This window comes from Citrus clementina, unplaced genomic scaffold, assembly GCF_000493195.1.
Source record: "Citrus clementina cultivar Clemenules unplaced genomic scaffold, Citrus_clementina_v1.0 scaffold_6, whole genome shotgun sequence".
Lineage (NCBI taxonomy): Eukaryota > Viridiplantae > Streptophyta > Magnoliopsida > Sapindales > Rutaceae > Citrus > Citrus x clementina.
The window spans coordinates 20,584,739-20,597,329 of record NW_006262139.1 but is presented as its reverse complement, the minus strand read 5'-3'; the positions used below and the strand labels follow the sequence as shown (position 1 = coordinate 20,597,329).

Sequence of the window (12,591 nt, the reverse complement as noted above, 5' to 3'; positions counted from 1 at the left end):
GAGGCTATCTTGAGCGGCGGACAATGCGATTTCGAGAGTAGTCACACAAGGCTCCAACGCATCCATGGATGGGGCCTTGGACTTGCCGCGAGTCTTGCCTTGGGCGCGTTCTCCCTCTCGGCCGCGGCTTGGTTCCGGTGGAACATCCACACCAACAACACCCTCTTGTGCTACGTTCGAAGGGTTGGCCATTGGTCGTGAGCTAACTTAAGTGCGTGCAAACCTTAGCTCTGATACCACTTGTCACGGGATGAGTATTTTGCGCAGCTAACCCGTGCGGCACTTAGACAACTTTGCCGAATGTTGCTAAGTAAGCCTTGAGCTTCTCGAACTAGAGAAGAGAGCAATGGAGCCGAATAAGAAAAATTGTATTGCACAAAAGAGAGATTACAATGCTTGAGTGCTCAATGCTTGTTGTTGTGTACAAATGCCTAATGCCATCTCATATTTATAGGGGAGACTTGCCAAGCTCTAGAGATTCTAGAGAATTCTACCACTTCCTAGCTATTTACATGTGCTGGAATTGTAAGGAGAATTCTAGAGTATTTACAAGCTCAATGTGTTAAAATTGCCTAGAACTTTTCGGAATTGGGCCAAGTTAGCACTCTTGACCTTGTGTTGGGCTCTTGGTGTACAAATTGGGCTAGCGAATTGGGCGGTCTGCAACATTATGCAGAGCACACAATAACAAATATGCTGGTGTGGCTGAATAACATTCGCCTGTGACTCTACCACGTCACCTACACCTAAAATAATCAGCGACTCTGCAACGATAACAGCTGCCTAACTGACTACCCGCCTCGCTCAGGCGGGACAAATTCATACACAAAATAACTGTCAAGTAAAGCTCAAAAACCGTCTGATGTCATCACATCACAATCTTATTTACATCATGAAAATATAAAATTCATCACAAGAAACTACACTTATAAATAAATAAATAACCTCGACCTAATTCACCAACAAAATTTCCCTCCCATTTCAAAGCACCAAAAGCCTCTCTCTTTTTCTCTCACTCTTTCTCTTTCTCTTTCTCTTTCTCTTTCTCTTTCTCTTTATCAGTCTTTAGTATCTGCACGAAAATGGCTGTGATTGTGAATTCAAGAATGAGCTTCATTGTCTTGATACTGATAGCAGCTCTGTTCCCAATGGTCACCTCCACGCGGCATCCTGAACTCTCCATAACACGCGAGCCTCAGTTGAAAGAAGGAGATATCATTCCTTTGTTCGCTAACAAAGTACTTCCGCATGCCGATGACTGGTATTCCCTCCTCTTAACTTGCGATAATTTTTTGGTATCTTCCGTTTGGTTACTGAGAAACTGGAGGAAAAGAAACGAAAAATGAATTCTTGTGGAAGTTGTGCTTTTCTGCAGTTGCCTAATGAGAACGTACATAAAAGAAAAAGTAATCTTGAGGAGTTTACTTGCTTGTTTGGACAGATATCAATATTATTAGTTTGTTAATTTTGAAGGAAATTCTCTGTTTGACTGATGAGAAAATGGAGAAAGAGTAAAAGAAATTGAGATCATGTGCAGTTGTGTGTTTTCTGTCAATTAATTCGTGTGAAGGAGATTGGTAAAAGTAAATCAACGGCTTTAATTGTTCATTTAGCCCGATATCAATTAATTTGGTGGGCCAGAAAGAAGAGGGAAAGAAGGGAGTGAAGCTTCAGGATTCTTTTCAATGATTCATAGTTGCCATTTGGTTTGATATCTACTGACTTGTTTGTTAAGTTTTTGGACAAAATTTTTTGTTTAGTTGATAAGAAAATGGGGGTAAAAGAAAGGTGTAAATGAAAGATAAGAGTCTCAGTCATCTGAAATAACAAAAATCATGGTGGTGAAATCTAATTTTTGTTATATTTTCTTGAATACCAACAGAGCATCAAAGAGTTCTGTTTTGGATGTTTTATAACTTCTAGAAGCCCATAGGGCTTCTGTATATCGACTTTGTGCTTGATTCCCTCGAAAATGAAGGACAAAAGAAACAAACGAAATCTAGATTGATTAGTCCCAAAATCTTTTGCTGGAGAGAAAAAAAAAAGAAAGGGAATAGTAACTCTGTACTGAGTCATTTTAAACTCTCAGCTGTTCGTTTGATGTACATGGTTTCTTTCCGCAGTGAGGCGTACTCCTACTGTGAATTGCGATTCTGTCCTCCTCGAGGTACAATTACATCTTCCATTTATCATTACATTATTTTCAATAGGGGGGTAGTTATGATCATCTACATGCACCTAACTTATATGTGATTATTCTGATATTCCATGGATTGCGTACAGACCCTATACCCAACAGGGAGAAATCTCTTCAGGAAATTCTATCCGGTGATTGCTTTACTAGGACTCAGTATGAGCTGAAATTCAAGGTAGGAACAGTTCGGGAGACCATATGTGAGAAAACCCTAACAAAAGATGAAGTGAAAAAGTTTAGGCAAGCCATCAGTAATGAATCCGAATACCATATGTACTATAACAATGCTCTCTTGCTCGAAAAGGTGAGGTTTGTTAAACCAATGGGAGTTACTTTCAATTCAAGGCCCAGTTATTATCTTGTTAAGCACATTGACTTTTATCCCCAGTACTATGAGAACCAAGTGGTAGACAAAAGTTCTGTTGCTGACTTAGATTCCGCAGTTGATATAACTGAAGATGCCGAAATCAGAGTCAGGTTTCCGTATTCTGTATTCTGGAAAGATTCTATAATTAAACCTACAAAATCTAATTAAACCTACAAAATCTATCACCCAGAATGGAAATGCAACAATGAAACAGTGGTGGAGTTCAGAATCGTGTTTATTGATATTTTGGTTTCTCAACTTGTGCCTGGTACTTTTGACGCTTGCTAAGGGGAATGGTTGAATTTCTCACGACCAGGTATTGTGGCATCTAACAATTCTTAAAGAAAGCATAGGTCTATGGAGGCCTTACTGGCTTTTTTTTAATCTTAATTTTTGTCCCTGCAGCTCCCGTTCTGTACCAAAAGATGCAAGCTTCCGCCCTGCAAATCCGTGGTTACTTGCTTACATTCTGGGCCTTGGAGTTCAGCAGTTGCTAATGTAATCATTCTGTAGTTTAACGCCAGTACTTAGTTTGTTGCATATTTCTGAATTCATTAAAGTTACTATATATTCAGTGATCAATTCCATACATAACTCTGGGTTTTGTATGCTTTTATCATTTTTCCAGTTCTGCATGATTTTATAAGATTATGTTGAAACAGTAGTAATGCAATCAGCATTTTGCATAATCCTGTATTTTAATTCAACTATGTAAAAGGAATGAGCTATAAAACGCTTGAGATCCCTTTAAATATATTGGTACATACACTGACTTAATTGTTTTCATCAATAACTTCCCTGATAGAAATTTCACATTTTGATCTTAATGCAAAGTTAGTATGAAATGTGTATAGTTCCTAATTATATTTTTGCCTGAATATATACCAATGCAGGGCAGGTCTCTGTTTCCTCTTCATATGGCCTTTGGAAATTCATGATGTTCGTTATCCATGCAATCTTGGCCCCATAACTACACTTGTGCTTGTATACTGCTTGATATGTTCGTGTTATGGGTACATTGATTCATCTTATGGCTCGGATCGTGAAAAAAACATATATAGCTGGGTAAGACATCTCTTGTGAAGTAATATTCTTGTTTTTCCCTTCAGATAATACAGTAATAGCTCATGTTTTTTGATCATCTAGTGAATGGTTTTCTTGCAGAAGAAGTGCATTTTATACTATGTCCAGATGTTCATAATGGTTCTGCTAGTTAATCAGGTGGCTAAGTTTGCTTTTGAGTCTGCTAATTTCTAGACTACAGCAATATTTCTGTGTATCTCGACTTTTGGCTGCCCTTTTTTTCCTAAGAGTATTGAGATAGCATATGGCCTCCAATTACAATCTCGAAGACCTCCGACCCCTCTGTGGCGATCTAAGTTCACGACCACGAAAGCTCAGATGTTTCTTGGGGGCCTCTTTCCTTTCATTGTAATCTTCGGAAATACCGATGAAATTTACGCAATCTTCTTTTTGCTGAAACTTTGTGGCGTCTATAGGACAATGTTATGATCATTGTAGGCATGTTATATTTTAAATTATGACTCCATGTGAAATCAAAATTTAAATTTCACCAACTTTTATAGGATTTGATTATGATAATCAAATAACACAATAAACAAACACAAGACAAAAAAATTTACGTGGTTCGACATATTAATTAATATGTCTACATCCACAGGTGGTGATACCAATAAGCCACTATATAATGAAAAAGTGTACAAATAACAATAAACTCTCAGATGAGTAAAAAAAAAAAGAGAAAAAAAGAAACACCAAATCAACATTTCTTATCCTTCTTTAAGGTCATTATAAGGACTATATTGACGGGAGCGGGTTTTACAGCTTCTCAACTGCGTGGGAAGCATGTCTACTGGTGGTGGAGGTATAGTTCTTAGCATAATCAATTCATGGATATTTTATCATTGTACCCTTTTCCCTTACATCATGATTGATGATTGATGGGCTTGAATTTATGCAGATCTGTTTTAAGAGGGGATCAACTGCTATTTTCATGTTTGCGTACGGCATCTATTTCTACTGCAGAGTTAACGAAGTGATTTCTTTTCCGAATCTGTTCTACTTTTTGGTCTATAATGCATGCTTATGCTGTATTTTCTTTGTGGCTCTTGGAGCAGTTGGCTTCTATGCTTCATTATTTGCGTCTAAAGCCTATTATCTTTTTTGTCTTCCCAAGCAAAACTGATGATTCCACTGTTACTTGTCTGATACAGTGAGAATTAGCCCATGTTTTTGGTTACTTTTATGGAGATTTCAGTTGTCTGTGTAAACACTTAGTCTGTGTCAATTTGTAAAGGTCGATTGGAATGAACGCATTTGATGGTTCAGTTTTTGACTCTTTAACAATCCCAAATAAGCCCTGAATCTCTATGCAAATTAAACTCTGCTCTGATTAAAACAAGCAATTTGTTTCTGTTTTCTACAGGGACATATTCTAACAAAAATTTTGTGAAGAGGGGAACTTTCCATTGACAATGAGTCATGCATATTCTTTTAACCGCGCTGTGCATGATTTGGATCAATTGCTGAAATGACGTTCGTTAAAACTTGTCCTTTCAAAAAAAACAAACGATTCCAAAATAGGCAATAAGTAAGCATAACAACCATTATACCTACGTGGCCCAATAATATCTGCCTTGATCTCTACAAGGTCACCGCCAGGGTGAATTATCAATTCTCCATAACAATAACCACTGCCTAACGGACTACCCGCCTCGGCCTCGCTCAACAGATTCAATTAGTTTGTCATGTATTCACACGTATCAACAAAAACTCACAACGTTTATTCATCAGATTACAATCATGATGAACATCTCAAAAGGTTTTAATGGTCGAGATTTACACCTTGAGATTGAAAATATCTTCGTAACAAAGTCTGAAGCTGGCTATAAAAACCTCAACCTAACGCTAACAAAATTTCCCTCCATTTCATTTTATTCGAAACCCTCTCCCTCTCCCTCTCCCTCGCTCGAGTGTCCGTACAACAATGGCGATAATGAATCGAAGAACAAGCTTGATTGTCTTGATACTGATAGCTGCCCTGCTTCCTATGCTGATCTCGACGAAAAATCTGAAGCCGGTGCTGACGTCACAAGTTCTCGAGCCTCATCAGCTCAAAGAAGGAGATCTCATTCCTGTGCTCGCTAGCAAAGTTTTCCAGCGTGCCGATGGCTGGTAGTACTCGCGTTATATTACCGATTGCTCCTTTTAACTTCTAACTGTTTAACTATTATTTTGATTTGATTTTGCATGAATTTGTTTACCCGATACTAAACGTGGTCTTAGATCTTCTGATTGGTTGCTGAGACAATAACAGAAAAGAAAATGAAATCTGATAGTTCTGCGTTGTTTGTTTGCTATCTCAAGTGTTTATGTTACTCTGATCTCTTCAGCGATCCATTTTGCTTGCATTTTGTTGTTTAATATTGTGATTAGGAGATCAGGAGAAGTAATTTCATGATTATTTTGTTCTTTTGGCTTGTTATCACTTTTCATGACAAGTAATTCTGTACGAAATGTGGTGTTTGGTTGATGAGAAAATGGAGGAAAAGAAAAGAAAAGTAACATCTCAAAGAGTTTGTGTGTACTCTGTTAATTTTGCGTTGGGAAATTAGAAAACCTAACTCAGTGATTAATAGACGATCATCTGGTTTGGTATCAATGAGAAATCGGAAGAGAAGTAAAAATGGAAATGATATCAAGAAAATGTGAAATACTTTTTTGCTTGAGTTCTTATTTTCAGTTGCATTTTGAGTCCTGACGATCTGATTCTTAATCATTTCTTGCATTTTCTCGGATATTATACAGAGGGTTAAGAATTCTGTTTTAGATGTTTTTTTAACTCGTAGAAGATCTATATAAGTCGTACTTCGCTTTAAAAATATGAGCTTACTGTGTTTGGCTCCTGAGGAAAGCAAGTAAAAAAGAAACAAACAGAACACTCAAAAAGTTTATTCTTGTGTGTGTTTGTTTTTTCATGCTTGGAAATGCAATGATCAGCTGCTGACATTGTGAATTACGTAAAACCAAATGATAACAGATATTGCTCTTCTTTTTCTTCTTGCAGTGGGGCCAAGTCCTACTTTGATTTACCATTCTGCCCCGCTGGAGGTACATGTTTAGATTTTTATTTGATATCTAGTATTAGAGCAACAATAGCGTCCTCGATCACGATCTTAATTACATGACTGTGATAATGTATTAAGAATTTTACCAATCAAGTTATGACTAATATTTGCTTCCATTGTGTATAGATCCAATACTCAACAGGATGAAGTCCACGGAAGAAATTGTAAAAGGTGATTGCTTCACTAAAACACAATATGAGCTGAAGTTCAAGGTGGAAACTGTAGACAAGATCCTTTGTGAGAAAAACCTGAAAACACATGAAGTCAGAAAGTTTAGGGATGGTATTAGCAAGGAAGTCGACTACCATATGTACTACAACAATATTCTCTTGCGGGGAGTTGTGGGGATTGTAAAAGAAAAGAGCCTCACTGTCGATTCAAGGACAAGATATTATCTTGTCAAGCACATTAACTTCTATCCCTACTACTATGAGAACAAAGTTGTAGGCATATATGCTCTGCCGGATATTAAATCGGCGGTAGATATCACTGAAGATGCTGAAATCAGTGTGAATTTTACCTATTCCGTCAACTGGAAAGTTAAAAGCAACCCCACAAATTCTGTCCACCAGAATGAAACTGCAATCATGAGAGATTCAGAAGACAAAGAGTCATTGATATTTTGGGGAGCCATGTTTTGCATTTGGCTTATGTTGCTGATTGTGGCAATTGATCCATATCTTCAGAACTATTTCGACAGGTAATACCCTGATTATTAATTAATCATAGGATCATGAAGGTCTTAATCATTTCTTCACCTTAATATTCATCACCTGCAGGTATCCTCCCCGAGTTATCACATTAACAGAAAATGGCATTCGGTATAAGGTACATGGCGACGAGTGCTGGCGCCCTCCGTACTCATCATTACTTGGTGCCATTTTGGCCATTGGAGCTCAGCAGCTTTTAATGTAATTGTTTCGATTCCTAAATCTGGTGCTTATTTTGCTGCACGCTAGTAACCTCAACAAAGTTACTATTTTATAGTTAATATAAAATTTTCTACCTCCTTTCCACTTAAATAAGTCAGTTGCTGATCCTGAGAAGGCAATCAGCAACCTCTAATTCTCACTCCTAAACATTAAAAGCATGTTTTATGCAGGATAATCCTTCTCCCCTTTTTTGCAAGCCTAGGTGTTTTCTATGCCTGCGTTCTTAGCCAACTGTGTCAGGATATATTTGTTTTGATACTTCACTGTATCTCATCTTGCTTTCCTGGCTACTTAGCTACTCAATTTAATGGTACATATACCACATTTGGTAGGGTAAGAGTTCCACTTCTCTTGTATCATATTTCTTCTTTTCTCCATCAGCTCATGTCTTTTTAATCATTTGGTGAATTATGATTCTTGCAGAGAGAATGTATTATGCAGACTGCTGTTCTCTACACGGTCCCAGTGTTCCTAACACTTGTGGTTGTTAATTCGGCAGCATGGTTTGCTGATATACCTGAAAGCGCCACTCCACTGGGGCCTTTTGTTGCTTGGGGACTTGGAAATTGTTTTTTCACAATTCTAGGAGGTACAAGGGGACATCCCAATTATGAACCTGGGAAATATTGTGCCACAAGAACAACTCAAATGGTGATCCCTTGGTGGCAGTCTTGGTTAATCAGCACACCTGCTCAAATGCTCCTTGGGGGCCTCTTGCCTTTCCTTTTCCTCCTCGGAGATATGGATGAAATCTATGCAAGCTTTTTGTTTCTGAAAGTCTGCGGTGCATATTTCACTGTGTTTAGATTCTTCATTTGCATCATAATAATGACTATGGTGATGGCAATTGTTTCTACTTCTTATCAGCTGTCCTGCGAAGATTTCAATTTTTGGTGGAGGTATTGCTCTCAAGAATCATAACATTACCCCCTTTTCTACAAAGTAGATGCACTTAAATTTTATCTGTCTATGGTTGCAGATCTGTGTTCCGAGGCGGATCGGCTGCTATTTTCATATTTGCCTACGGCATCTATTTCCAGTACAGAATTAAGGAAGGGATAGGGCCTCTTTTCATTTTTATGTGCTATAATGCATGCTTTTGCTATGCTTTGTTCTTGATTCTTGGTGCAGTAAGCTTCTATGCTTCGTTGTATGTGTATGGAACCGAGAAATTGAACCTGCACAAGCGTGATTGATGAACCAATTCTTTCATCCGCAAATCAAGCAGCTCAAACGTTCAGAGGATGGTAAAAAATTACGTGCTTCTTCCATTTATCATATTCGGCTCTCTCCTAAAGCAAGTAATTGCTTTCTGTTTTCTAAAGTACCATCATTAGCGTTGTATTTGTATAAAAATAATTTTTCTTGTTTTCTCTAAATTCTAGTTATGTCAAATTTTCTTTGATTCTCTCGTGTTATTAGATATGCCCAAAAAAAAAAAGGCCAATTAATGGCTTATTTCAGTTTACTGATAATTGTTAAAATAGAGACTCTTACAGCTCTGAGCCTCAGAACCTAAATGAAAAAAGGTATGTTAACTTGGGTTTGATAAATCCATTAAAAAAAAAAAAAAATTGGGGTTTGATAAAAGACGTGTGAAATTTGACCAATAAGCATGCTAGTGAGGAGCTAAAGTTATTTTGAGGCTTAAACGTACTTTTATTGAAAAGTCATGACAAATACTTCTTTTACGTACAATGCTACAAAAAGAAGTTACATCGTTATAAAAGGATTTTACGATGTAACTTGTAAAAGGATTTAAAAATAAAAATTTTAATTACAGTGTTGTACACGATGTGTCTCTAGTCTCTTCTTTATAAAATAGAGAGGTTTCTGTTTGAGAATTGTCATAGATTTCTATAAATAAATACTCAATAAATTAATAAATTTGATTATATAATAATTTCTTACCTTCTCTACTTGGGTTAATAGGTTAAATTAATAATTTCAATAAATTAATAAGATAATATTATTTAAAAAATTTACAAATATAATTATTATGATATTTTATTAAATAAAATAGGACTTACTTATTTTTTCTTGAAATTTAAATGTATTTAGATCTTATTTCTAATTTTACTTATTACCTATAGAAACATTGAGGTTGAATTCTAAAATTGCAAGTATTTGGATTTTTTTTTGGTTAATTTAATTTGTATTTAGTGGTTTAGTTCATTTTCATTGATTAGCATGATAAAATACAATTAATTTTTAGTCAATTACATTTATGTTCACTAAATTTTATATACACTTTATAAATTAACAAATTATTAATTATCGATTAATTAATATCTTTCTAAATTAATAAATTTTTATATCGTCTTAGCATTATTAAGTTACAGAGGTTTTACTGTATATAGATAGATATTAGAGGGTTGTTGAATAGTTAAGATAAATGGCTAACATACTTGGGGCAGACTATAAAGCACAAAAATTGTAGAGTGGTGATATATTGACCCCCCTGAAATTTTCTCATCAACCCCCCAATATTTAATTACTTCTGTTTATTTCTACAATTATATTTATTAAAGATAAAAATTTAATTAAAAAAATACTCTTAGAAAACCTAGCCACCTTCAGCTGCCATTGTCATCACTTTAAGCCACCTTTTTTTTTTGCATTCAATTCAATCTCAGCCTCTTTATTACTAGCCTATTTTCATTATTTGCTATTCATTCCAATTAAGTTGTAATTTCTTGATTCTTATACTAAAATTCTTCTTTGCCTTTTTTTCATTTGATATTATTTTGATTTTGATATGATTATATCAACCTTGTTAAAATCAATTCAAATAGATGAGGGGTTTTAGTTTGCAGTTGTGGGAATTTTGCTAGCAGGGTCAGTCGACGTCTAAGGCTAGTGGTTTGATGGCTTGAGGTGGTGACTTTGGTGGAAGAAAGTGGCTAGGGTTTCTAGAATTATACTTTTAAAAAAAAAAATTGTTTAACAGGGTAATTGTGAAAATAAGTTAGACTAATTAAAAAGTAAGGGTTAGTGAGAGAAATTTAATCAAATATCACTACTCAAAGTTGCACCAAGAGTCAAAATTATTGGGCTGTTACAACTTTAGATAGATAAAGCAAAAAGTTGGCGCAATCACAATCTATACTAAAATTTATTTGACACATTAATGGTATTAAAATAATCTTGTTTAAAATTTAGAATTTTCTATAATATAATTTCTTTTATATTATTTTACTATTATAAATGTAGGATAATCTTATGGTGTGCAGCTGTGCTCGTATTAAGGTATGAGAGAGAGCTAGCTTTATCATTACTCTACAAATATATTTATTATAAAACTTCATAATCAATCTTTAGGTTAATAAATTTTATCTTACAGACTAACTATACTAAAATTATTTTGTTTAAGATTAAAATAACTTACTAAATTAATATAATTTTATTTATTGTATTTAATTTAATATTATGTTTTTATTTATTAAAATATTTAACAACTTATCAAAATAATCATCCAGGTACACTCGAAACTTCTTTTATTTTCCTTTTTTATAGTATTTCTTATCTATTTCTTATTATTGTGGTTTAAGAGCAATTACAGATTAGTATGATCGATATCTTAAAATTTTATTTTATTATTGTTATTATTTTTTGGTGGTATGTGTTATATCATTTAGTAAGTGGCTGATTATTTTTCATAACTTTCAAGTAGAGGTGATAATATAGGTCATGATAAGATTACATGGCACACATATAATATGATTTTTTCATATTTATCTTTGACGAATACTGTCACAATTAATAAATGCGCTGACACTATACGATATGATAACTAACTAGTCATATTTGTGTTGTACCATCTTGACACAATTACTAATTTATGACACGAATATTAATTTGCCATTTTTTATCATATTTTATTTAGAATTAATTATTGTGTTGCAAAGGTTTAATTTTATGATTGTTGGCATGTGTAATTAAGATTTTATATCTTGGATTAGTTTAATTTTGTATGTTGTTTATTACTTTATTATCATATGGTTATCCTTATTTTATTCTTTTAAGTTCAATTATGATAGTATTTCCTTTAGTAACCAGGTTGTTAATCATGTAATTGTCTTAATCTCATCTTAATCATATAATTGTATCATGTCATGTCACCTATTTATTAAGCAGTTTATGTTTGTGTTTAAATTTTTTGACACAATTATTAAACATATCATATACACACACACATTTAAATTTAAGGTGACATGAATACATCACAATTGCACAAATTATCACCTCTAATTTCAAGTGAATTAAATATATTATATCACCATCAGCTTGATAAATGCAAATGCAACATTATTTAAGTTGAAATTTTGAAATGACGTGTTCTCCTGATTACATATTTGCAAAATTGTAACAGTTTAAATGAAGATAGTTTAAATAAGAGTCTCACAACCTTATAGTTATTTGTAAGGTACAACCTGTGAAATGATAAGATAGCCACTAATAATTTGCCATGTGTAATTAAAAAAAAGTTAACGTAATTATTATTTTTAATGACTATCATACCGTTGTCTATAAATTGAAATAGAATGGAATAGGATGGAATATTGACTATTTGTTCACGTGGGCCACGGATGCCTCGCATTTTTCACGTGACATTTGACAAACCTGCTTTTCTCAATAAGACAGTAACAAATTAGTGAAGCCCGCTTACATGGGTCCGGCTATGGTACCACAGTGGTACCATAGTTGTGCCCCGCTTACATATATATATTGAAATAACAGTTTTTTTTTTTTTGTAATAACAGTACTTTCATTTCAACAAATAATATGTACATATAATTGGTACAGTGCGTCCACACCGCTAGATTATAACAGTATAATATAATATATATTTATATTATTCAAATATATGTATTTAAATTTATTCAGACTCTAAATCTACCCCGCTTGTATTTTATATATATATATATATATATTCAAATAACAGTACAT

General features: G+C 34.3%; 2 protein-coding genes across 2 annotated transcripts; both read left to right on the top strand.

The window, feature by feature from the left end:
* Positions 1-1,082: 1,082 nt before the first annotated feature.
* On the top strand, positions 1,083-3,818 carry LOC112097404 (transmembrane 9 superfamily member 2-like). The gene is made up of 6 exons (XM_024182625.1): positions 1,083-1,261; positions 2,124-2,167; positions 2,284-2,671; positions 2,967-3,059; positions 3,455-3,626; positions 3,726-3,818. Exons 1-6 carry the CDS (start codon positions 1,083-1,085, stop codon positions 3,816-3,818), a joined length of 969 nt encoding a protein of 322 aa, XP_024038393.1.
* A 3,034-nt stretch (positions 3,819-6,852) lies between these two features.
* LOC112097403 (transmembrane 9 superfamily member 2-like) lies at positions 6,853-8,919 on the top strand. The gene is made up of 5 exons (XM_024182624.1): positions 6,853-7,409; positions 7,489-7,620; positions 7,812-7,974; positions 8,065-8,540; positions 8,621-8,919. Exons 1-5 carry the CDS (start codon positions 6,853-6,855, stop codon positions 8,835-8,837), a joined length of 1,545 nt encoding a protein of 514 aa, XP_024038392.1. The 3' UTR covers positions 8,838-8,919.
* The last annotated feature ends 3,672 nt before the right edge of the window (positions 8,920-12,591 follow it).

Bases quoted from the DNA above. Each gene is read 5' to 3' on its own strand.
- LOC112097404 (XM_024182625.1), top strand. From the start codon at position 1,083: ATGGCTGTGATTGTGAATTCAAGAATGAGCTTCATTGTCTTGATACTG. The intron at 2,672-2,966 runs GTTTCCGTATTC...TTGTCCCTGCAG, and splicing joins GATGCCGAAATCAGAGTCAG to CTCCCGTTCTGTACCAAAAG. The intron at 3,627-3,725 runs GTAAGACATCTC...GTTTTCTTGCAG, and splicing joins AAAAAAACATATATAGCTGG to AAGAAGTGCATTTTATACTA.
- LOC112097403 (XM_024182624.1), top strand. From the start codon at position 6,853: ATGAAGTCCACGGAAGAAATTGTAAAAGGTGATTGCTTCACTAAAACA. The intron at 7,410-7,488 runs GTAATACCCTGA...CATCACCTGCAG, and splicing joins CTTCAGAACTATTTCGACAG to GTATCCTCCCCGAGTTATCA. The intron at 8,541-8,620 runs GTATTGCTCTCA...CTATGGTTGCAG, and splicing joins GATTTCAATTTTTGGTGGAG to ATCTGTGTTCCGAGGCGGAT.